We start from the raw sequence: 26,558 nt of genomic DNA, 5'->3' as shown, positions 1-26,558 counted from the left end.
CAAAATCAGGAAATAACATTGGTGTAATACTATAACCCAACCTATAGACCTTATTCAAATTTACCAGTTATCCCAATAATGCCCTCCTTTTCTGGTGCAGGATCAAATCTAGGATGAAATATTGCATTTATTGTCATGTTTCCTAAGTTTCCTTTTCTTAAAAAATTTTTATATTATTATATTTTTAGTAATTTCTTTGCCCCATGTGCCCCTTGAACTCATGACCCTAAGATCAAGAGTAACATGCTCTACTGACTGAGCCAGCCAGGCCCACCTCTTAAGTTTCCTTTAATAGGATACAGTGCTTCAGTTTTTGTCGTTCATGACCTTGACACTTTTAGAGTACTACCAGTTATTTTGTGGAGATTCCTTGGCTTGGGTTTGTCTGATGATAGTTCCTCATGATTAAAGTCAGGTTTTGGGAGGAATACCACAGAAATTATCTTGAATCCCCATATCAGGAGGCTTTTATCGTTGACTTACTCTGTTATTGGCAATGATTGGTTTCGATCACTTGGGTCTGCCAGGTTTTCCACCATAATGTTACAAACTATGCAAGTATCTTGGTTCTCATCATAGTTGTACTTGCTAATTTTAGCATCCATTGATGATTCTCTCTGGAAAAATTATTGCCATGGCATTCATTATAGTGATTTTTAAATTTCCCCGTAGATTTATATTTTCAAAATATAGTCCCTGTTTTGCTTTCTGGTTTATTTCCTGTGTAATCAGTGAAGAATATTCTACCTCTCAAAGTCTCCAACCATTGTTTCGTTTTGTGTCTTTTCTTATTACAAAATGAGTTATTTCATGTTTGATAATGAGGGCCTGTAGAGGAAATGGAGAGATATTGCCAAAATTATATTGCTTATTTGAAACCTTATTGGGCAGCTCAAGGTCTACCTAACTAAAATTCTTATCGTGTTATTGTCTTTAAATCAAACACTGCTGCTCATCTCACTACTATCCAGTGATCAATCTCTTTTTTTTCCTCATACCAAGAAGGAAATCAAGACCTAGGGAGATTGTAACTAATTTCACAAGCTTGTCTTTCTTGTCTCCTGAAAGTTTGGTGTTTAGCTGTCTTTTGGTAGGAAGAGGATAGGTCTTTCTTGCCTGTTCCAGAATGAGCCTTCATAATAAAATGTTCAAATCCTTTGTCCTAAAACTTAAACATGGCCTCTTTGCCTAAGTGATGTCTTAGGAGGTCTTAAGTTGTCTTGTCAGGAGAGAATCCTGACATTTTTTAATTTGTATTTCTTTTATTAAGGAAGTTGAATGTTTTTTCAACCCCCCCCCCCCCATTTTATTGAAGTATAAGTGGCATGTAACATTGTATTAGTTTTAGGTGTACAACATGATTTGATATAGTTTTATATTATGAAATAATTAGCATAACAACTGACATGGATTTTATGCCTCTTGTTTCAGCCTGCCGCAATGACTCAGGGAACCCAAGGAACGATCCGACCAGCTGCCAACTTTGATGCCATGAGAGATGCAGAAATTCTTCGGAAAGCAATGAAAGGTTTTGGTAAGGAAAACAGGTTTTTAATCTTATTTATAAGTTTGAGTGGTTGAATCTAAAGTAAAAATAGGCTTAATATTATAAATCAAATTTATGTGCCTGTGCACATACCTCAATTTAATCTGTCACCAGGCACCTTATAAACATCTAAGAGATGTCCTCAAGGAATACCCAGTACAGAATTCATCTTTACTTAATTAAACATGTATGGTTCTTCCAGGGACAGATGAACAGGCAATTGTGGACGTTGTGGCCAACCGTTCCAATGATCAGAGGCAAAAAATTAAAGCAGCTTTTAAGACCATGTATGGCAAGGTATATATATTTTTTTCTTTTCTGGCCACAAACAGTGGCCTGTAGACTCTTCATTTTTGTCGGATTGGATACTATCTTTTTATTAGTGCTAGTGGTATAAAGTAGAGACAGCTAGATTTCAGAGACTCCCAGAGTGGTGTGTTCACTATTTATCTCTCTTAAAAGCCTTTCTAATTCTGGAGTAGTCCTTGATCTCATAATCATACTTCATACTATGTCTGATATGTGATGGATGCTCAGTAGAAAATAGATTGTGGCCACAATAGCATAATTGATAATAAATTTATATATAAAATAGAAAAATAGTATAATAGAGAAATAGTTTGGTTCTCAGTCTTCTCTTTATAGTGGGATTCAAGGACTTACTATACAGCCCCTCCTATTTTTGGTGTTTGGGATCCTCTTCCACTCCTCTCTCTCCCTCTAAATATATCCTCATTATGATTGCATGGAACTTTTTGCCATTCTTGCAATTCCCTGCACACATCATGGTCTTTTATATTTCTATGCTTGGTATACATTGTTTTCTTGGCCTAGAACACCTTTTCCTCTTTTTCTTCATGCCAAACAGCTTCTTCCAGATTTACCTTAAATCAGCTACTCTGAAATTTCTTTGATTTCTCTGGGCAGGTTTTTGCTGCTGCTTTCTCTGTGGCTGAGTAGCATTTTATAAAACCTCTGCTATAACTGATCAATCGCACTGCCCACTCCCTGAACCCATGAGCTCCCCTCAGGTAAACCATGCCATATTCATATGTGCGTTTTTAGCTCCAAGTACAGGAATAATAATAAATAGCCACTTAATAAATATTTGCTGACTGGATGATCAATGACAAAATCCAGCAAGATTCTGTGGCTAAATAGTGTTATTGCTTCTTAGACATAAAGGGTAGGCCAGGTAGCATTGTTTTTCCATTTAGATAGGAATCCTAGCATTTCCTGACATTCTCTGGATCCAGTTTACTTTTCTCAGAATGGGAGTAAAGTTTCATTGGTTTGTCCCACTTCACCTGATCTGCTCTGCCTTATTCTTGCTGCCTGGCCCAGGTCCACTTCTTTAGTCTTAAAGCTGATTAAGTGATACAAATTCTTGATTTCCTCAGGGTTCAACATCAGGCTTGCTTCTCGAAGAAAAGTATTTTCCATATTGTGAATCTCTTTAGTTCATATATAACCTGTGCTATGCTCTCCTAAATTTTTTCCTATATCATTAAAACTAAATTCACAGGGTGTTTTTTTTTTTTTTTTTTAACCCTCAGCCACCTTTTCTCTTGGCTTCCTATTAATTAATACAAATATCATTTGTTGTGGAGTTCTTGATTCCACATTCTTCTTTATCAATTAGAATCAATGATTCAACCTTAGCTGGAACATCATAATCCCATTTCAAACCTAAGAACACATGCGGAATATGAATATTTGCCCTCTACATAAATGTGTCTTTTGTGGCTTACTTGGAATTTTTTTTTTTTTTTTTTTTTAAGAAAAATTCCACAGTGGGGATCCCTGGGTGGCTCAGCGGTTTAGCACCTGCCTTTGGTCCAGGGCGCAATCCTGGAGTCCCGGGATCGAGTCCCACGTCAGGCTCCCGGCATGGAGCCTGCTTCTCCCTCCTCCTGTGTCTCTGTCTCTCTCTCCCTCTCTCTCTATCAAAAATAAATAAATAAATCTTTAAAAAAAGAAAAATTCCACAGATAATTTTAATGCATAGCCAAGACTGGGAATCATGTTTCTTTTTCTCATCTGTGTTCCTCCCTCTTGCCTGAAATATCTTTCTTATTCCTCTTTGCCTGCTAATTTTTACATACTCTTCAGGGTCTGGGCTAGGAGCTTTCTCTAAGTTCTCTGGCCCACTTTTAACTTCTCCTGTTCCAGCTTTTTCTGCTGTTTGTTTATGTCACTTACTCATCTGGTGCTGGAGTTGCCTTATATTATCTCTTTTTAGATGTTTATCTTTCCAAATAAGAACACAGTAGAACAGGAACAGTATCTCATACTAAGTAAATATCTGTTTATCATTTTGTTATATTCTTTATTTCACGTGTCTTTTTTTTTTTTAAGATTTTATTTATTTATTCATCAGGGACACAGAGAGAGAGAGAGAAAGAGACAGACACAGGCAGAGGGAGAAGCAAGCTCCATGCAGGGAGCCTGACATGGGACTCGATCCCGGGACTCCAGGATTGCGCCCTGGGCCAAAGGCAGGCGCTAAACCACTGAGCCACCCAGGGATCCCCTCACGTGTCTGTTTTTGTACCTGGTATAGTGGTAGAAGGATAGTAGGTATCTATTAAGTGCTTATTGGTAGGGACACCGGGTGGCTCTACGGTTAAGTATCTGCCTTCAGCTCAGAGCATGATCCTGGGGTCTGGGATCCAGTCCCACATCAGGCTCCTTGTGGGGAGCGTGTTTCTCTCTCTGCCTATGTCTCTGTGTCTCTCATGAATTAATAAATAAAATCTTTTTTTTTTAAGTGCTTATTGGTAGACGAATAAAATATGTCTGCTTGAGGGGCACCTGGATTGCTCAGTCAGTTAAGTGGCTGACTCTTGACTTCTGCTCAGGTCACAATCTCAGGATCCTGGGATTGAGCCCCAAGTTGGGCCTTGAAATGTTGGCAGGGATGTAGAGAAAGGGGAACCCTCTTACACTGTTGGTGGGAATGCAAAACTAGTATGGCCAGTCTGGAAAACAGTATGGAATTTCCCATTTTTCCCTCAAAAAGTTTAAAATAGAGCTACCCTACAACCCAGCAATTGCACTATTAGGTATTCTCCAAAGGATACAAATGTGATGTAGTGACTCCAAGGGGCACCTGAACCCCAGTGTTTATAGCAACAATGTCCACGATAGCCAAAATATGGAAGGAGCCTAGATGTCCATTGATGGATAAATGGATAAAGAAGATGTGGAGTGTTTGTGTATATATGTATATATACAGTGGAGTATTGGCCATCAAAAAGAATGAAACCTTAACATTTGCAATGACATGAATGGAACTAGAAGGTCAATCAGAGAAAGGCAAATACCATATGATTTCATTCATATGTAGACTTTTTAAAAAAGGTATTCATGAGAGACAGAGAGAGAGGCAGAGACATAGGCAGAGGGAGAATGGGGAGCCTGATGTGGGACTCGATTCCAGGACCCCAGGATCATGACTTGAGCCAAAGGCAGATGCTCAACCACTGTACCACCCAGGTGCCCCACTCATATGTAGACTTTAAGAAACAGAACAGGTGAACATAGGTACAGGGAGGGCAAAATAAAATAAGATGAAATCAGAAAGGGAGTCAAACCATAGAAGACTCTAACTGTAGAAACAAACTGAGGGTTGCTCGAGGAGAGGCCCCCAGGGGGATGAACTGGGGTAACTGGGTGATGAACATTAAGAAAGGCATTTGATATAATGAGCACTGGGTGTTAGATGCAACTGATGAATCACTAAACTCTACCCCTGAAACTAGTAATACACTATGTTAATTAATTGATTTCAAATAAAAAAAAAATACATCTAAAGTGTAACAAACTTTAAATGTATATATTTACTTGTTTCTAGTATATGCTATTCAAATTTGAAATTTAGGTTTTCATAAAGCAATTTGATTCCGTTTTTCCATATTTTTCTTAAAAAATTTAAGCAAGAAATTTGGAGAGCACTCATACTTAGTTTGTATTTGTAATTAAACAGGATTTAATCAAAGACCTTAAATCAGAGTTAAGTGGAAATATGGAAGAACTGATCCTTGCCCTATTCATGCCATCTACATATTATGATGCCTGGAGTTTACGGAATGCAATGAAGGTACTGTATGTCATTTACTTTGCATATTTTATCCTATTTCAAATGTTAAACCCCACAAATTATGGCAGTTTTGAATGTACAGCTAAATCAATACATTATATCATATCATCTGAATATATAGAGCTTTTTAGGTCTGGAGGCCAAAGAAATATTTGATAGAATAGTAAGATTTAATTACTTCCAGTGATTTTTGGTTTTATTTTTTTTTTAATATTTTATTTATTTATGATAGACATAGAGAGGCAGAGACACAGGCAGAGGAAGAAGCAGGCTCCATGCCGGGAGCCCAACGCGGGACTCGATCCCGGGACCCGAGGATCACACCCTGTGGTTTTCTTTTGTATAATTCTTCCTTTCTTCATTTCACATAGGGAGCAGGAACTCAGGAACGTGTATTGATTGAAATTTTGTGCACAAGAACAAATCAGGAAATCCGAGAGATTGTCAGATGTTATCAATCAGAATTTGGACGAGACCTTGAAAAGGACATTAGGTCAGACACATCAGGGCATTTTGAACGTTTACTTGTATCCATGTGCCAGGTGAGTATAGCATGAATATATGTTGATGGAACATTCTTTCTGCTATCAGTGAGCATTATTTACTCTTTTTAGTATTTAGCCTACTTGGAATGTTGCCATCTTTAGGAATTCTTAACACAGACTACAGTGTACAAATTTCTTTGTAGTCACAATTTAGATTTATTATGCAGATCTGGCTTTTGTAAGAGATTAGAAATTAACCTCTTTAAAGGTATATGGAATCAGAAATCAAGTTGAGGCTCTGTATTTTAGGCTGGGAAGAATCTTGTACTTCTAAGCTTAGCATTGTACTGTCAGTTAAATTGGACCATCAGTTGAAAATATGCAGGACTGCCATGGAAGTGCTATAGGAGGTGGAAACTGTGAGGAGAGATAGAAGTGCAGAAACATTTCTCACACTTCATAGTAATGTTGTGATTAGCACCATCCCTTATTCTGATTTGCCAGATGTGCTGGAGCAGTGACAGAAAACTCTCCAAATAGAGTATTTGGGATGATATTAAACACACAGAATGAGGTGATGGTTTATTTGAAGACCAGCATACTGGTTCAGTATCAGGAGTTATTGGCTATCCTGCTAGTCACAAGGTTGGACACTCTGGAGGGATCTGAAAATAGAGGCGGCTGTTCAGAGCAAAGGGAGATAGTTGCCAAGAACCGTGTGCAGCAGTTAGTGGATGTGGAAATGAGAAAATAAAGCAAATGGGTGGGAAGAAACTGAATTTCCCCACCGTGGAATAACAGAATAAGGGAGTAGATTAGCATTTAAAAACAATAACAAGACAACAAAAGCAGGAACAGAGACTTAACACTAAAAAATGATTATTAAGACTTTTTATGAGGTGCTGAGTCTCTTTATGCAGAATTCAAGGCCCAGCTACTTTACAAAATAAAGGGACCTCTTACAGAGAGTGAGCAGAAGAATGGCTTCCCAGGAAAATGCTACTGGTGTTGTGTGTCTGAGTCCAAAGGCAGGCAGTCATCTGGGAAGCTTTTCCTGAACATCTTTTCATGTGCTCTCTTTAGTCTTCCATTTAGAATATGCTTCTGCATATTTCTTCTGCCCAGTACTCCTCAGAATACAGCATCTCACCTTCAAGGAATACCTTTCCATTTTGTTCCTCAGACAGACACAGAGACTCTAGAGGGCAGCCTTTCCTTCTTTTGGGTTTGTGTTTCTATTTTTGAGAGAAACCAAATGCCCATATAAGCTTTACTCTCCTTCTGGCCTAGAGCTTCCTCTCTGGCTCTCTCCTTCCCCTTTCCAGGGAAGAGTTTGATACACAAATTGGCACAGTCCAGCATAACTGGAGTTATTTACAGCTTTTTCTAAAAAGCTTATGTGTCATTTTTATGTATTTAAAATAAAACTTACATATTAAGACTACACTTGACTAAAGGAAAGGAGATTCATGAAGCTTCCATATTACATATTCCCTCCCTTGATCTAAATCCTTTGAGGGCAGGGACCTTGTCTTTCTTTTGTCCCTACCACCTAGCACATCCTGTTGGTTCACTTTCTCTGGAGAACCCTGACTAATACAGCCTCACACAAAACAAGTGCCATATACTTTTTAGCTGCATGAATGAATACAAAGTGGAACTCAGTATACTGCATATTGATCTTAAATCCCAGCTAAGGAGGATTATAATTTCTTCATTTGAGTGAGAGTTTATATCTCCTAGTAGAGAAGTTTTTCTTTTTGTGTGGGGGAGGGGTTATATATATGTGTGTGTGTGTGTGTATATATATATGTATATATGTATATAAATAATTTTTTACAGAAACTTTTCTGGTTTAACTGTCTTTAATGCCCCGAAAACCTCTCATTTTAATATAACCTCATTAAACCATGATCAAATATTATAAACTCCATAGTTGGTGGTATAATAAAGTACTAGTTACACTAGTATAGGTTCTTTGGAAATGAAGATATGCATGGCAAACTTTATGCATTAATCTCTAACAAATTGTCCCTTTAAGTCCAAAAGTGACTACATTGTTAAAAAATTTTTAATAGAGCTTGTATCATATTTTCCAATTCCTGCCTTCCTCTGTTGCAGGGAAATCGTGATGAGAACCAAAATGTTAACCACCAGTTGGCTCAGGAAGATGCTCAACGTCTCTATCAAGCTGGTGAGGGGAGACTTGGGACAGATGAATCTTGCTTTAACATGATTCTTGCCACAAGAAGCTTTCCTCAGCTGAAAGCTACTGTGGAGGCTTATTCCAGGGTATGAGCTTTTCTTTTAAAGGTTTGGTTTCAGTTTTAAGTTGTGAAAATATTTTAACCCTTGTACTTTTTGTTTGCAGGTGGCTAATCGAGATTTGCTAAGTAGTGTTGCCCGTGAATTTTCTGGAAATGTTGAAAGTGGTTTAAAGACTATCTGTAAGATACTTTTATGTTTTGCTTTTATTTGTAGATGAATGAGGCTTTGAATAGTTGTTACCATTAAGTGATGATAATTAATATAGCTATAGCCTCCTGGGAATCTGCTTAGGCAGAACTAATCCTATGTTTTTTATACAGTTCCCTATGAATGGTGGTGGTGTGATCAAAAAGGATTGTTTTGGAATTATTTGGTCTTTATTCTGTATACCCTTCATGAGGACTAAGCAAGAATTACAGCAGATATAACATTTCCATTAAAGTGAATGGGAAAGCCCTAAAGAACTACAAGTGCCACCATAAAAAGCCTCATTTTGAGCTCCCAAAAAAACACCTTTAAAAAATATTTATTTATTTAACAAGAGAGCCTGAGCAGGGGGAAGGACAGAGGGAGAGGCAGACTCCCTACTGAGCAGGGAGCCCAATATGGGGCTCAATCCCAGGATCCTGGGATCATGACCTGAACTAAAGGCAGGTGCTTAACTGACTGAGACACCCAGGTGTCCCCACAAAAAACCCCCCCTTTTTTTTGTTTTTTTAGTTTATTTATAATCTTTCCACCCAACATATGGTTTGAACTCACAACTCCGAGATCAAGTCACATGCTCCACTGACTGAGCCAGCCCAAAAAACTGATCTTTCAAATATTCAGTCCATTGAGACTCTTTTCCCTTTGAAATAAAAAACTCCAGTTTCTGGTGTTCTTTGAGATGTCCAAAGAAATGGAAATTTAATTCTTATGGAGAATATATGACTAAAGAGAGTTATTAGTAACACATTGTTATTAGTTGAGTGTCCTATAAATATTACTATAGTAATTGTAGTTAAAGCAATAATGTACAGTTAGTATATCTCTGCCATCTGCAGGAAGAGACTCTGCTAAGTTAATTTTCCAGAAAGAAAACGTATCAGACTTATTAACATTTTCAAATTTTGGCTCACATCTGTTTGTTTTTGTTTTTCTTTTTAAGATTTTATTTATTTATTTATTCATGAGAGAGAGGAGGCACAGACACAGGCAGAGAGATAAGCAGATTCCATGCAGGGGAGCCTGACGTGGGACTCCATCCCAGGACTCCAGGACCACACCCTGGACTGAAGGCAGTGCTAAAGCTAAACCACTAAGCCACCTGGGCTGCCCTCACATCTGTTTTTTATATTAGAATGTATCTCTTATCCTTCTGTCACCCAAATGATATATTTGACATCAAGAACTCAGATTTCAGTTATTATTTCTTTTACATAAGATATTACCAGGATTCAGTTGCTACGTATTTTTTCACTTGAAGGGGGGGAAAATGTAAGGAATCTAAGGTATTACATCGATGGAGGAAAAAATAATGGGATTTATTGGCTAAAGGGAATCCTCTAGAATGAAAGGTAACCTGTCTGACAGCTAGAAAGATAGATGGATGCTGAGAAAAATCAAGATTTCTGAGATGATAAGGATCAAAGGCGGCTAAAGGTGATAAATGAAGCTGGAGCATGGATACCTTTGTTAAGGCATCATGTGTAAAGTATCTCTAATTTGCAGTGCAATGTGCCCTCAACCGCCCCGCCTTCTTTGCTGAGAGGCTCTACTATTCTATGAAAGGTGCTGGCACAGATGACTCCACCCTGGTCAGGATTGTGGTCACTCGAAGTGAGGTGAGGCTGTCTTTTCTTGTCTGATCCTACTTGATTTTCTTTTTTTTTTTTTTTTTAAGATTTATTTATTTATTTGAGAGAGAAAGAGCACACAAATTGGGAGAGAGATGGAGGGGGAGAGAGCCTTTAAACCTCGTACTCCTCCTGAGTACGAACCCTTGCAGGGCTTGATCTCAGAATCCTAGGATTGTGACCTGGGCTGAAATCAAGAGTTAGGATGCTTAACTGACTGAGCCACCCAGGCACCCCTGATCTTACTTTATTTTGAATGTTCATTTCCTAAAAGTTCCTCAGCTGGTCATTAGGAATGGTGTTCAGAAAGAGCTCACTTTAGCACTGCTAGTAGAAGCTGTGTAAAGTAGTGTTTACTCTATTCATCCTGTGAGAGAGGGTTGGGTTAGTGAAACAGACCACTGTGTCTCCGTATGTCCAGTGCCAAGAGATTTTCCTACTTGAGAAGGTCTGCAGAGAATACTGATGTATGCTAAGTTGGAAAAATGTTTATCTTTTTTATTTTGCTAATGTAAAAAGTTATATGAAAGATTAATCCTATTGGATACAAAAATTCTTGAAATTTAGCATGCCTTTTAATTATAAAACAAGTTTTAAAAATTTATCTTTTTCTCTTTACCTAAATATACCTCAAATGTTTTCCTTTCTTTGACTTTATATATTTATTGGACTTCTTTTTAAAAGAAAACATGCTACTAAATTAGAGTAGAGAAGGTAAATCATTTTTAAAAGATCACCATCATACAGTGTTTTTAAAAAACTTAATTTGTACTTAGACCTAAATTTTCTAAGCACAATCTTTTCTTTAAAGCATAAAATATACACAACCTAAAACTTAACATTTTAACCATTTAAAAGTATGCATTCCAGTGGCTTAAATTAAGTACATTCACATTGTTGTACAATCATTACCACCACAACTTTTTCACCTTGTAAAACTGAAAATCCATACTCATTATATAATCATTCACCATTCTCCTTTCTCCCCAGCCCCTGGCAACATTCTGCTTTCTCTTCCTATGAATTTGACTACTCTAGGTACCTTGGATAAATGGAATCATACAGTATTTATCCATTTGTGAGTGGCTTCTTTCACTTAGCATAACATTTTCAGTATTCATCCATGGTTGTAGCATGTGTCAGAATTTCTTTTTTAAGGCTAAATAATGTACCATTGTATGTATACACCACCATCTGTAGATGAATAAATCTGTCAATAGACACTAGGGTTGCTTTCACTTTTTAGCTATTGTAAACATAATTGTACATATATTTGCTTGAGTTCTTGCTTTCAAGTCCTTGTTTTTTCGTATGTGTATATACCTGGAAGTGGAACTGCTATATCATATATATGGTAGTTATATTTTAATTTTTTTGGGAGTCACCAAACCTTTTCTATAGCGGCTGCCCTGTTTTACATTCCTACCAGCAACGCACAAGGATTCTTGTCTCTCCACATCCTTGCAGACACTTGTTATTTTTTGTGTTTTTGAGAGTAACCATCCTATCAATTTTTTATGTGGTTTTTATTTATTTATTTGTTTATTTTTAAGATTTTATTTACTCATGAAAGACACAGAGAGAGGCAGAGACCTAAGTAGGTTCCCTGTGGGGGGAGCCTGATGCAGGACTGAATCCCAGGATCCTTGGATCATGACCTGAGCCAAAGGCAGACGCTCAACCACTGAGCCACCCTGGTGTCCCTTTTTAATGGTTTTTAACTGACCAATATTTTGGGGATAATAGATGAAACTAGTACCACCCTTATTCATAGTATCTTTACACAACAGTGAATTAGCCCTTCACTGGGTGATGCTAGCAGTGGTAAGAATGCTAGCTCTGAAATGTCAGTCACTTGGTGTTTTCCGCCCCCTCTGCTTTGATTTAGAATTAGGTTCTTTTCACTATTAAAGAATAATTCTGAGCAGCCCCGGTGGCGCAGCGGTTTGGTGCCGCCTGCAGCCTGGGGTGTGGTCCTGGAGACCCGGGATCGGGTCCCACGTCGGGCTCCCTGCATGGAGCCTGCTTCTCCCTCTGCCTGTGTTTCTGCCTCTTTCTCTCTCTCTGTCTATGAATAAATACATAAAATCTTTTAAAAAAATAAAATAAAAATAAATAAATAAATAAAGAATAATTCCAATAAATATTAGTTTCCTTTTAACAGCTTTTTTCTAACATCAAAAATATCATCTCTTGCATGCAGATTGATCTTGTACAAATAAAACAGACGTTCAGTCAGATGTATCAGAAGACCCTGGGCACAATGATTGCAAGTGACACAAGTGGAGATTACCGAAAGCTTCTTCTGGCTATCGTGGGCCAGTAGGAGAGATTTTCTAAATAAATGAAGCATATCCTTCAATGAATTATCTGCATGCAGCAATATCAACCATCACCTAACCAAAAGAGCTTTTTACTAAGGACTGTGTCAGGGTATTGTGCTTGGTTTGCACATGTGGTTATTGCCTTAATTCTTTTTTTTTTTTTCCTCTACAATCAATGTGAAGCCATATCACAATGATGGTAGTAATAATGCAATGTTTATAAGGCATAATTTTCACTGTTCTTATTCTAATCAGAATCCCAAATTAAATAAAAATCACAAAAAAATAAATATCACAACAATCTCTAGTTCTGTGTAATAAAGCTGAATAAAAGAAAAAGTTGCTGAAAACTTTTAGTTTTCAAAAAGTTCCAAAGTTCACTAAGTTCCAAAACCTTAGTAGGTCCATTGGACAGTTATAGTTGGTAGTATGTCAAAACTGTATTACTTTTTTAAAGATTCAGCTCTTTAACCTATAAGAGTAATTTGCATCTTATTTTACATAAATTTTCATTCTATATTTATAAATGCTAAACTTTCACGTGGAAAAAGGATGAGTATTCCTGTAGCAACTTTTTAAAAGGGATTATATGTTTATATGCATAAATATAAATAATATATAGCCTACTTTTATGTCTACTAAAACTCCCTAAGGATCTTTATTGGCCCTAGGTTTAAAAAAAAATAAGAAAAACTTTAAAAATTAGTTGCAATTTAATCATGATTCAAGAAAGTGAAGCTTGACATACAGGAGGTACTCAATTAGTGAATGAAACTTACAGTATCTCTGGGAAAATTGGATGCTAGCTCTTTGGAGTAGTAGTTCAGGAGCTCAGTTAGTGATGTAGCCGTATCATTACAAAACTCGGTTTATCCCCACTACTGAGTAATTACTTATTGAGTATATTGAGCATTATAATGGGTAGTCAGAAATACAAAAGGAGGTTTTAAATATCCTAAGGGTTCTAAACAAAAATTATGATACAAAAAATTGTAAATATTAGATTATAAATTCTGCTGAGGATGAGAACCCTATTCTTTGTGTGAAGCTCCCCAACACAAAGCAGAAATTTAATAGATTTGGCGAACGACTGTACTAAGAATTGAGAATAGTAAATATCAATTATAATTCAAAGAACATTAGTTTTGTGTAAATACTAAGGGGCATGTAAGGTGGCATATGATACAACCTTACTCTAAGAGGTAGACCTGTGCTCGCTTCGGCAGCACATATACTAAGAGAGGTAGACCTATATGTACAACTGTAGAGACCTATGTACAACTGTACAACCTTACTCTAAGAGAGGTAGACCTATGTACAACATGGACAGGATAATGGGATGGATGTTAATTACTTTTTTATAGTTTTATTGAAAAAGTTCCAGTTTGATGTGGATTTTGAAAAAGTAACAGTGATGGGCTTTGGTAAATACCAGAAGTCAGGATAAGGTATTAAGGAAAGAAAAAGATAAGAGCAATATATTTTTAAACTTTGAAAATTGAGAAATAAGTCCTATACCATTTACCTTTTTAAAGTGTATGTACACTTCAGTGGTTCTTAGCATATTCACAAATTTCTGTGATGATCATCATAATCAATTTTGAGTATTTTCATCGTCCAAAAAGAAACATTAGGCCTACCAGTAGTCACTCCTCATTCTACTTCCTCTTGTCCATCTCCTAGCAATCACTAATCTTTCTGTTTCTATGAATTTGCCTATCTTGGACTTTTCATATGAATGGAATCATTTAGTATGTGGCCCTTTGTGTTTGGTTTCATTCAATTAGCATAGTGTTTTTAAGGTTCATCTGTGTTGTAGGTGAGTCAGTACTTCATTTTGTTTTATGGCTGAAGAGTCCACTATAAGGATATACATTTTTTTTTTTTGTCCATGCATCAGTTGATGGGCGCATTTGGGTTGTTTTTACCTTTTGTCCATTATGATTAATGCTGCTGTGAACATTCATGTACAAGTTTTTGTGTGAACATGTGTTTTCAGTTCCCTTGGCTTTAGAACTAGGAGTGGAGTTGCTGGATCATAAAGTACCCTTATGTTTAACTTTTTGAGGATCTGCCAAACTATTTTCCAAAACAGCTGCACCATTTTACAGTCCTACCCCTCAGTGAACCCAGCTTCCAGTTTCTCTTCATCCTAACCCAACACTATCACTATCTCTTTGATTACAGCCATTCTAGTTGATGTGAAGTGACCTCTCCTTGTGGCTTTGATGTGCATTTTTCTTAATGACTTATTTTCTTGTGCTTATTGGCTACTTGCATATCTTTGGAAAAATGTCTTGACAAAAGTATTAGTACTTTGTCCATTTAAAAATTGGGTTATTTATCTCTGTATTACTGAGTTGTAAGGGTTATTTATATATTTTTATGGAAGACCCTTATCAGATATGATTTTTGTTCTCTATTCTTGTATGAAATTATCAGTTTAGGTGCAGCCACAAGAGGAGACACAGGAGAGGGTCAGGAAAACTTATATTCAAACATCCTAGAGATAAGAGGTACTGCACTCACTGGGCCACATGGTAAAGATTCCAGGGCAGTCTGGAGGCCCAGGGGAATGCTTAGGCCATGATCTTTATTGGGGTTTCTGGAAAGGCAAAGCAGGACAGGATAAACAGTTCAGTATCAGCTAGTTTGAATAGTTTTGGTAGTATTTGGGCTAGTTGGGTAGTCTCTAATGTCCTCATAACTGGCCCTGGGATAATTAAGGCAGAATAATATAGCCTCCTGGGGTGAAGGCCTGATATAGGAGGTATGACTCTGGTTTGGTCAAAGGCATGCTCCTTGCTGGGACCTTTGCATTCTCTGTGAATGAGCTTACCAGGGAGGACGAAGTCACTTTCCAATCAGAAAAGTTTTTTAAGATAGAAAAACATAAACACAAAAAATGAATGATACAGCCACTAAATACAGATTTATAAATATTTTCTCCTATTCTGTGGATTGCCTTTTTACTCTTTTTAAAAAAATTTTTTAAGTAATCTATGCCCAACATGGTGTTCAAACTCAGAACCCCAAGATCAAGAGTTGCATGCCCTACTGACTGAGCCTACCAGATACTCCTTTTTTTTTGTTTTGTTTTTTTGTTTTTTTGTTCATTCATAGAGACACAGAGAGAGGTAGAGACACAGGCAGAGGGAGAAGCAGGCCTCATGCAGGGAGCCCAACGTGGGACCCAATCCGGGTCTCCAGGATCACACCCCAGGCTGCAGGCGGCACCAAACCACTGCGCCACTGGGGCTGCCCCAGATACTCCTTTTTAACTTTCTTGATGATCTCCTTTAATGCACAAAACTTTAAAATTCTGATGAAGTCCAATTTTTCTATTCTTTGGTCACTTGTGCTTTCAGTGTCATGTCAAAGAAATCGTTATCTAATTAATGAAGGCTTAACATGATTTACCCATATGTTGTCTTCTAAATTTTTTATGGTGGTAGCTCTTATATTTAGGTCTTTGACATTTTTAGTTCATTTTTATATATGGTGAAGTAGGTGTCCAGTTTCTTCATTTTGCATATATGATTGCCCTATCATTATCTGTTGAAAAGATTGTTCTTTCCCCATTCAATGGTCATGGCACTCTTGCCAGAATTCATGGACCATAAATACAAAGTTTTATTTCTGAATTCTCAATTCCATTCCATTTGTCTATACATTTATCCTTATGCCTTGATTAAGCTATACTTAATTATTTGATAACTGTAACTTTGTATAAGTTAGAAATTGCGAGGTATAAGTCCTCCAGCTATGTTCTTTTTCAAGATTGTGTTGGCTATTTTGGCTCTTTTGCATTTCCATGCAAATTTTAGAATCAACTTGTTAATTTCTGCAAAAAATCCATCTGGGATGTTGATAGTGATGGTATTGACTCTAAGTCAACTTGAAGGTGAGCAAGCAATACATTTGATTGTATTATTGCATGCTATTGGCAATAAATTGACTGTAAATAATAGATTAGCTGATTAGAAAATGGTTTTGGAGTAACAAGAAAGGAATTTGTTGGGATAGTGAGTCATTTAGTGTGGAGGTCTTTGAAACCTTTGAATTCTTTTATCAGATATTAGAGCTGCTTTTTGCCCCCAATTTGGCTTGTATATGCAGATGATTTAATTCTGACTCTCAGTACTGTTGTATTAAAGATGGTCTTTTCCATGTTTTATTATGAGGTTGATGTTTTCAATCAGTCAAAAAACATTTGAATGCCTTTCTTTGTAAGGACTATAGGAAATTCAGAGTGGCTACTGCTAAGCACTCCAGGAGAATAAAAGAACTACAACACAAGGTTTTGCCCTCAGGCCCTCTACAGTGTCATTGTCTCGTGACAATGATTAATTATGTTTAAGGAAGTGACACCTGTTACTTATCCTTTTTTGCTGACGCATCATGAGTGATCTTGAACAGTTCCCAAGCAAAGATTTGCCCCTAACCCTCACTTATTAGGTAAAAAAATATTTCATGAGCAAGATAGGATGGCTGTCTCGATGCAAATTTACTCACAGCCCTCACCTGGGAAAAAAATTCAGAGAGCAATGCCTTACTCAATAGTTTCATAGGTCTACTTTTTTTTTTATTATTACATATATACTGCAACCTTAAAAGATCTTAATTTTTATAATTTTAATATGTTTATAGCAGAAATAAAATTTATTTTTAAAATTTGGCTCTGGTAATTCTGTATCCTCATGTTTCCATGGACGTGGTATGTGTGTCATAACTTGTTTTGAAATAATTGCAAATGTACAGAAAAGTTGCCAAAAACAGTGCAAAGAATTTCCATGTCATTTTCACCCAGATTCTCATATAGTTAACATTTTATTGCTTCATTGCTCACTTTATATGTGTGTGCATATGCACATGCATACGTTCTTTTATTTTTGCTGGACATTTTGAGGGCTGACAGAGCAAACTATAGACATGATGTTCTATGACTCCTAAACACTCTGTTGTGTATTTTCCCCTAAATAGGGACAGTCTCGTACACAAAAACAACCTTCCAAATCGGGAAATCAATTTTGGTACAGTACCATCCAATCCAAAGAGCCCATTCAAATTTTCCCGACAATGTCTCTTCTCTGGTCCAAAATACCAAATAGGAATACATTTTGCATTTAGTTGTCATGTATTTTCAGACTCCTTTAATTTGGAATACTTCCCCATCTTTATGTCTGTAACAGTTTCAAAGACTACAGCATTTATTTTCACTTATTTGTAGGATGGCCTACAACGTGATAGCAGGAATACCGCAAAATGATGCATTGCTTTTCCCAGTGAATACCAACAGGAGGCATGCAGTGTAGACTCCTCCCAACCCTGGTGATTAACCTTAATCACATGATCTTGTTGGTTTCATTTTACCATTTCTCCTTTGTAATTGATTAGTACTCCAAAATAATGCCAATATCCTCTTCTCAAACCTCCTCCCACCAACCTTCAGTATCCACTGAAGACCCTGCCTGAATCATCCATCTCTGTAATGGGTGCCAAAGGTAATTCTCTATTTCCATCATTTCCTCTGCTTTTTTTGGATTAGCATTTTACTATTAGAGCTTTTCTTTCTCTCCATTTATTTACATCAGTGTGAACTTGTAGATTCCTGTTTTACTCAATGGATTGTAATCCATTATTGTTTATTTTAATGCCCCAATTGTCTCTGATTTGGCCAGTGGGAGCCCCTTCAAGCTGGCTCTTAACATTGCAGCATTTGAAAGTATGTATATTAATAAACATGGGTCATTAGAGTTTTAGTTTCCATTGTGACATAACAGAGTTTTGACATTTTGAAGCTTGCCATTTCAGCTTCACCTAGGATACTTTACTCCCTTCTGTTATGGACTGAATGTCTGTGTCTCCCTAAAGCTCATATGTAGAAGCTGTAATCTTCATTGTGTCTAATCTGCAGTAAAGAAGTAATAAAGGTTTAATAAACCTTAATAAGAGTGCAGTCCTGATCTGATAGGATGAGTACCCTTATAAGAGGAGATACCAGAAAATTCTGTGTGTGCACACACTGAGGAAAGGCCATGTGAGAACACACCAAGAAGTTGGCAGACTGCAATCCAGGAAGTGCTCTCACCAGAAACCTAATCAGGCAAAGCCTGATCTTGCACTTCTAGCTTCCAGAACTGTGAGAAAATAAACTTCCATGGTTTAAGCCACCCTCTCCCCCAAAAAGTATGTATGTTGCTAAGATTCATTCATATGATAGCTATAGTTCATTCATTTAGACTGCTTTGTAATATGCTATTTTGTGCCTATGTCAATTTATTCATCCACTCTAACATTGATGGACACTGGGTTGTTCCCACGTTTTTGCTATTTTACTATTCCAAAATCCTAATGTTGAGCTTGAAATGTATTAAAATTTTGGATGAATATCATATCCTTCAAATCTGTTGATTGTATAAGTATTGAACACTGAAGTATGATTGTTTTGCAGTCTCACCAACAGTACGGTGAGAGGCTCACTTTTATTTTTCTAACAAGTTTATTTTTCAAGTTTTTATTTAAATTCTGGTTAGTTAGCATACAGTGTAACGTTAGTTTCAGGTGTAGGATTTTAGTGCTTCATCACTTACGTGGAACACCCAGTGCTCATCCTCACATGTGTACTTCTCAATACCCACTACCCACTAACCTATTTTACCCATTCCCCCCTCTGCCACTCTCCCCTCCAGCAACCTTCAGCGCGTTCTGTACAGTTGAGTCTTTTATGGTTTGCTTTTTTTTTTAAACCTCTATTTCATCTGCTGTTTCTTAAATTCCACATATGACTAAAATCATACAGTATTTATCTTTTATTTCATATAGAGGGTCACTTTTAAAATACTATCATCTGCATTTTTCTTTTTTTAAGATTTGTATTTATTTATTCATGAGAGACACAGGCAGAGACACAGGCAGAGGGAGAAGCAGGGTCCCTGCAAGGAGCCCGATGTGGGACTCGATCCCAGGACCCCGGGATCACGACCTGAGCCAAAGGCAGATGCTCAACCACCGAGCCACCCAGGCGCCCCTATCATCTGCATTTTTCATGGAGAAAGATTTAAATGACCTGTTTTCAAAACCATGCAATAAACGCTTTTATTTTAAGTAAATGTCCTCTTGGTTTTTCTTCTATTTATGTAAGGATATTGAAAGAAAAGGGTCGAGAAAACAAAATCAAAAGTTGGAAAACTTTAGGCTCGTGTGGATGCAAATTTGCACCCGCGGACGAGGCGATCCCAGGCAGGACCGGGCGGCTCCAGCAAGCAATTCCCAGAGCCCAAGCGCAGAAACCACCCCCACCCCCAGCTCTGTTTCCCGCCCTAAAACTTTATCGCGAGTCTTGGGATAAACTTTGTGGTGATTGCTTGGGAACTAAATTCTCGCGAGAGGTAGGTAGTTGCTACAGTTACGCCTAAGGCGTTTGCGGCTTCCTCAGGTAAGACGTCGGTATCGCTGCTCAGGGAACCGTCTGCTCCCGGACTCCCCGCCGTGGCTCTGCGACCGCGCCCGTTACCTCAGTCTCTTCAGCTAGGCCGCGTCCCAGCGCAGTGCACTGAGGTACAGACCTAAACGCCACCCACCCCGCTGGACCTAAACGCTGGCTGCTGCGCCGGCCCATCCCAGGCCTCCCACCTGAGGCCGGGCTTAGAGCCCCTTCTCGCTTTGCCCCAGATACCCGGCAGTAGCTCCCTACCGCGCCCCTGTCCCCAGACGACACCCGCCCATCCCATCGTATCCGTCGTCAAACCTGTTTCCGGTGTGACTGTTCCCTTGCATTTTCTTTCGTCTTAAAGATTTTGCTTTTAAGTAATCGCTACACGCAACGTGGGTCTTGAACTCACAACCCCGAGAGCAAGAGTCTCCTGCTCCACCCACTGAGCCAGCCAGGTGCCCCTCCCTTGCATTTTCTTATGAGCAATATGACAAGGAATGGGTGCTTCTTGGGAGCAACAAGAGCCCGCCCCCGCCGCCTGGACCTTTTTAAACATTTTTTAAATTGGAGTTCAATTTGCCAACATATAGCATATAACCCAGTGCTCATCCCGCCAAGGGCCCCCCTCAGTGCCCGTCACCCAGTCACCTCGCCCCCCGCCCACCTCCCGTTCCACTACCCCTTGTTCATTTCCTAGAGTTAGGTGTCTCTCATGTTTTGTCACACACACTGAAATTTTCACTCATTTTCTCTCCCTTTATTCCCTTTCACTAATTTTTATATTCCCCAAATGAATGAGACCATATAATGTTTGTCCTTTTCCGATTGACCTATTTCATCATAATACCCTCCAGGTCCATCCACGCAGAAGCAAATGGTGGGTATTCGTCGTTTCTAATGGCTAATATTCCCTTGCATACATAGACCACATCTTCTGTATCCATCATCTTTTGATGGACACCGAGGCTCCTTCCACAGTTTGGCTATTGTGGACATCGCTGCTAGAAACATTGGGGTGCAGGTGTCCCGGCGTTTCACTGCATATGTATCTTTGGGGTAAATCCCCAGCAGTGCAATTGCTGGGTCATACTGCCGCCCTGACCTTAATGCAACTAGCCAGATTTCTTGCATTCATTATGCAGTAAATATCCTGCTAAGACAAGGCATAGTGCCAGGCCCTCAGAGACTGTAAAAATGAATGAGAGATTACTTGTCTTGAAGGGAGTAATTGAACTTTTAGGAAAAGCAGTGCACATTAATAATATCATTTGTATTGTACTTCATAGCTTAAGCAGTTTTACTATTTTAGTGGATATTCACAACAAATGTGAAAATCAGAAGTTATATTATCTCTTTTATAGAAGGTGAAACAGGCTCTGAGAAATTAGGCTAGTGAAGGCCTAATTCATGTGGTACTAATGAAAATGAGAGTAATGTAAAAAGGTCGTTTCTAATGTGAATTAAAAAAAATTTTTTTAATTTATTTAAATTCAATTTCCCAATATATACTATAACACCTAGTGCTCATCTCATCACGTGTCCTCCTTAATCTAATGTGAATTTGATAAGAAAATTGTCAGGGTCACTTAGATCCTGAATGAGCCTGAAGACATGGTGTTGAACAAGTGATCTGAGATGTTTAGATGACTTCAAGTGAGGGAATAGCTGAGAAGAGATAGAATAATTTTTTAAAGATTTTATTTATTTATTCATGAGAGACAGAGAGAGAGAAGCAGAGACATAGGCAGAGGGAGAAGCAGGTTCCATGCAGGGACCCCAATGTGGGACTCGATCCCAGGACTCCGGGATCATGCCCTGGGCCAAAGGCAGACGCTCAACCCCTGAGCCACCCGGGCATCACAAGACAATAATTATAAAGCCTGTGAACAGCAAAGTATCACCTTTTTTGTACCACCAGTCCTAGACATAGCATAGTGTGTCCTCAGTAAACGTTTGAATTGCATTAAGTTCCACTTTGAATTGAGGTAGAAAATCTTTCTTACACCAATTTATTTTTGAAGTTATGTCCTTAGTGTTGTAAAATAACTAGAAAATATCTCAGACTAAATTGGACATATGTCAGAACTTTTACTGAACTAACCATTATTCCATGTGGCTGTTTTTTTCCTGTTAGATATTTTTATAAAAGAGATTAAGTCATCTTTGAGGGGAGATTTGCACGTTAAAAAAAAAAAAAAAAAAAACCTACCAAAGAATACTATGGGAGATGTAGGGGGTAGTGGTGGGGTGGGAAGTAAGGGAGATGCCATTCCTGCTCTCTTTGTCTTGTGATGATTTGTGCTTCATGGATTGGTTATATGTATAAAGATCATGTCAGCACTAACTGAAGGAATCCTTCCTGTGACCAGGTCTGTAAAGCACAATCCAGCAGCAGAGGGCACAAAACAATGCTGGACTGTGGCATTTTCCTAGGTTCTCACCTAGTATTGGTTATGATGTAATGTTGGTACTTCTGCAGCTGTGGTACTTGAGAGGAGAGATTGATTCATTATGTTTACAGAGACCAAAGAAGTCCAGGGGGACTTTGCCCAAGTGCTGCTATGGAGCAGATGTCATCAACAGGCAGACCCGTCCAGATCACTGTGACAGATGGATATGACTTGGTAAAGTTATTTTTGGAAATTAGAGAGGTTCTTAGTTTATTCATTTTCTTGAAAGTATATTTGTCTTTGAGTTCAAGTTTACCTGTCAAACATCTATCTGCAGGTTTCATGAAGATGTATTGGGAGCACCAGCAGGAGGAATGGTTTTGCACCCTCCAAAACATCAAACCTGCTGATCTTAACATTTCAATGGCATTTTTTTTAAGATTTTTTATTCATGAGAGACACAGAGAGAGGCAGAGACACAGGCAGAGGGAGAAGCAGGTTCTATGCAGGGAGCCCGACGCAGGACTCGATCCTGGGTCTCCAGGATCACACCCTGGGCCAAAGGCAGCGCTAAACCACTGAGCCACCCAGGCTGCCCTTCAATGGCATTTCTTTCTCAGTTTTCCTTTTTGTTAGACTATATAATCAGCAGGTCACATCACTATGTGTGTAAAATACCTGGCAACTACATTTAACAGGTGAAACAAGAAGTGATTTTTGTTTTTCTATACTACAAGTCTTTTTCTTCTGAATTCTTCCAGAGTTTCTCTTGTGATTAATTTCAATTGTTGAATTTAAATAATAAAACTACAATATAAGGTAACTTAAAAATTACAAGAATAATGAAATGGCAAAATATTCATTCACTATTATGAAGTCAGATAGCTCATTCCAAAACAGGATGGCATGAATGATCTTTACTTTGTTTTAAAAGGTATATATAAAAGGTGTATGTATAAATGTGTGTGTGTGTGTGTATATATATATATATACACACACACACACGTGTATTCACAGAAATGCACTAGAAAATATATTCTAAAATATTAATAGTGCTTGCGTGTTAGAGTGAAACTATAGGTAATTTGTTTTCCTGTGTGCTTTTCTCACTTTTTCAAATATTTCACAATATACTTTTATAACCATGTGGATAACCAGAAGTTATTTTTGAAAACTCTGAATGTAATGGCATTTAAATAGAATGTTGCAGTTAGCTACAACTAGATTTGTTTAGTTTGTTACAACTTTCTATCTACCCTTTTTGTATTTGTGATATATAGCTTGTTAGGAAAACATGGAAAACACTGTTTAGTTCAAGTCAAAATGAATTGCCAGATATGTAGGAAAATTCTCTCTTTGAGTATAATTGTAAAGTGGTATCTTTCTGTCAACAGAAAGGTTTTAAAGGAGAAACTCCAGTTACTTTTATTCGTGCAGAATTCAATCAAATGGTTCTGGGAGACTCTGCAAAAGTTACGGTTTCTGCAGAAGGAACTGCAAAATACAACTTCACAAGCAGTTTTGAGTTCAATCCTGAAGGAGGAATTACTTTAGATGACATTGCCCACAAACCTGTGTTCTGTAAGTCTCTGTGGTACTAAAAATATTAATTATGTTGAGTATGTTGTAAGGAGATTCTGAGGTATTTAGTAGCTGTTTGGGGGACAAATGAATACACCATACCTTTTGCACCTAGGAATAACATGGTATAATTTGAGTCCTACCTGCTTTTGGCAGCAGTCTCCATAGGCGGCTAATTTTAATCAGTTTGTATCAAAGACCTTTAGACATTTGACTGTACTTTGCAGTCCTTATCTCCTAAGCTGGATTGGGAGCTTTCCTAAATATTTCTGTGTTTAGGGTTGCCAAATTGAGGGAAAAAAAAATTAGGACATATATTAAAAAATTATTCATTGGTTATCTGAAATTCAAATTTAATTGGGCATCTTGTATTTTACCTGGCTACCCTATCTGTAATTCTGTATACAATACTTCTGTACACTTTTTTTTTGAAATTCAGGTCTGTATCTTACTTATTTTAGAATTTCTAGTGCCTAGAAATATCTGAGACATAAAAGGGCTCAAAAAATGTTCAATGAATGAATGAATAAATGGACATATAACTTCTGTATCAATACTTTTACAGTTTCTAAGTACACAGTATTATCTCTGACATACTTTGTTCTTACACCTATACATTAATCTAAAGCTTTTGTTTTAACCTATACTCTTAATTTTTGTTATTTTTTTAGTGGCACATCTCCTGTAGCATCTGCCAAAAACCACAGATTTCAAGATCCCAGACCCAGAGAAGTGGGACCTACCTGGGAATCCTACAGTATTCTAGAGTAGTGCATTCTAAGCCTTTTTTCCCATGAAAGTCACCTGAGGCTGAGAGAAAATAGGCTTCAGAGCCCTACCCTAGACTATTAAATTCATGATTGCTGGGGAAAGGTCCTAGGAAGCTGCATGTAGGAACAAAAGTGTCTGGTGATTCCTGGGAAACACTGTTCCAGAAAAGTAATTCTTAGGTCTGACCTAGCTGGGAATCAATTACCCATGGAGGCATCCATCTAATCCATACTCTCTACTCACTCCATTCTACTTCTTTCTTCTTTGCCTTGTGCTTCTCTGTCACTCCCAACCCCAAATAAGAGGAGTGTCAGTATCCTAATTGCCTTCCTCCCTGGCATGTTAGATGAGAAAGGCAGAACTGGAACATGGTTTTAAATGTGACATTGAATTCATGAGAAAGAAAGGGCCAGCCCTTTGTTACAGAAGCAAAAGCTGGAACTGAAACCGGGAACTCTTGAACAGCTGCTATTGGTATGTGGTGGTGTAGGCAGAAAGGGCAGTACTCCAAAATCTAGGGACTTGGGTTTTAATGGTCTTAGACCAACAGACCTTGGGCAACTGTAGATGGGAGCTGTCCCCAACCCCTTTAGCACAAGCCAGGACTATCAAAAAGAATGGACTAGAAAAAAAATCCATGCCCCATCATATGTGTCTAGCCATTGGATAGATGAAAAAGGTCTTTCCTAATAAGTAGTAATCATAGGGTTGTTCCAATCATTAAATAACATATATTTTCTTAAAACATACAAGGAACATTTATACAATAGAAACTGGCTGGCCAGATACTATGCAATAAAACAAGTTCTGCCATATGCCAAAGAATCAATGGGATACAGACTAAGTTTTCTGACCAAAACACAAGTCAACAAAATTAGAAATATATAACAAAAATATAGGGAAAAAAAGGAATCCATTTGGAATTTTTAAGTCACACTTATGTGTAATTCATGGGACAACAAAGAAATCATAAGACAAACTATAAAATATTTAGAATCAATAACAGAAAAACACCAAATATCAGACTTGTGAGATATAGCTAGAGGTACATTTATGCTCTCAAGTGCAGTCATTAGGGATCAAAAAAGATTTAAAAACAACCTCTGGGGTGGCTCAGTCGATTAAGCATCTTGAGACACTCAATCTCAGCTTAGGTTTGATCTCAGGGTTGCAAGTCCAAGCCCTGCTTTGGGTTCTATGCTGGGTGCGGAGCCTACTTAAAAAAATAATAAAACAGAGCCTCTGGAGTATATATACTTTCCCCTATTTGTTTCACTATGTACAACTGCATACCTCAAACTTTCTATGTAAAACAAACATAAGAGACTCTGAGAAGTGGAGAGAAAAAGGAAATGAGACATGAGGAATGACACAGTGATGAATTGCTTGGGTTTGCTTTTTGCCTTGTATATCCTAGACTTGATGCTGAAGAGGCCAGCAACCTGGAAACATGAATGAGTGCAGACCAAAAAAAAAAAAAAAAGAAAAAAACTAAAAGAGATCTGCTCTAACTAAAGACCAGGCAAAGGACAGCCTAGCAAGACAGAAAACTTTCAGTCAGTAGCTGTGCTGCTCCAGCCAAACATCACAGACACAAAAATGTGGCCCCACTCACACCCAAGCTGACTGGGAGACTGACTTCTACTCTCATAAAGCTTAAATTAGGTGCTCCAGCTAGGTGGTGTTTGAGAATACCAAATAGGAGGCCAGGATTTCGGTTCTGTGTGGTCATGAGCTCTCTCTTTCACCATGCGGTTTTAATGGAGACCACATAGGAAGCCTGGGCTTCTGCCCCAATTTGACAGTAATAAGATGTCA

At 37.9% G+C, this 26,558-nt stretch overlaps 2 protein-coding genes across 15 annotated transcripts in view; both read left to right on the top strand.

Annotated features, from left to right (window-relative positions):
* Nucleotides 1-17,241, top strand: part of ANXA7 (annexin A7) — a 32,582-nt gene extending 15,341 nt beyond the window's left edge. For all 4 annotated transcript variants that reach the window (XM_077895029.1, XM_077895032.1, XM_077895030.1 and 1 more), the window contains 8 exons: nucleotides 1,432-1,534; nucleotides 1,749-1,843; nucleotides 5,535-5,648; nucleotides 6,020-6,190; nucleotides 8,255-8,425; nucleotides 8,505-8,580; nucleotides 10,115-10,227; nucleotides 12,443-17,241. In XM_077895029.1, the coding sequence (XP_077751155.1) occupies nucleotides 1,432-1,534; nucleotides 1,749-1,843; nucleotides 5,535-5,648; nucleotides 6,020-6,190; nucleotides 8,255-8,425; nucleotides 8,505-8,580; nucleotides 10,115-10,227; nucleotides 12,443-12,565 (966 nt within the window). In that variant the 3' untranslated portion in view covers nucleotides 12,566-17,241. The remainder of the gene's footprint in view (nucleotides 1-1,431; nucleotides 1,535-1,748; nucleotides 1,844-5,534; nucleotides 5,649-6,019; nucleotides 6,191-8,254; nucleotides 8,426-8,504; nucleotides 8,581-10,114; nucleotides 10,228-12,442) is intronic.
* Nucleotides 17,242-19,957: 2,716 nt separating this feature from the next.
* CFAP70 (cilia and flagella associated protein 70) overlaps nucleotides 19,958-26,558 on the top strand; it is a 96,431-nt gene continuing 89,830 nt past the window's right edge. For 4 of the 11 annotated variants that reach the window (XM_077894956.1, XM_077894955.1, XM_077894950.1 and 1 more), the window contains exons 1-3: nucleotides 19,962-20,123; nucleotides 22,520-22,622; nucleotides 23,783-23,969. In XM_077894956.1, the coding sequence (XP_077751082.1) occupies nucleotides 22,560-22,622; nucleotides 23,783-23,969 (250 nt within the window). In that variant the 5' untranslated portion in view covers nucleotides 19,962-20,123; nucleotides 22,520-22,559. Of the gene's footprint in view, nucleotides 20,124-20,852; nucleotides 20,876-22,519; nucleotides 22,623-23,782; nucleotides 23,970-26,558 lie in introns of those variants that run through there. The other 7 variants (XM_077894953.1, XM_077894951.1, XM_077894954.1 and 4 more) reach the window with 5 other exon arrangements.

This window comes from Canis aureus, chromosome 4 (genome assembly GCF_053574225.1).
Source record: "Canis aureus isolate CA01 chromosome 4, VMU_Caureus_v.1.0, whole genome shotgun sequence".
NCBI classification, from domain to species: Eukaryota; Metazoa; Chordata; class Mammalia; order Carnivora; family Canidae; genus Canis; species Canis aureus.
Note: the sequence above shows the minus strand (reverse complement) of the source record. Positions and strands in the feature narration are given on the sequence as shown.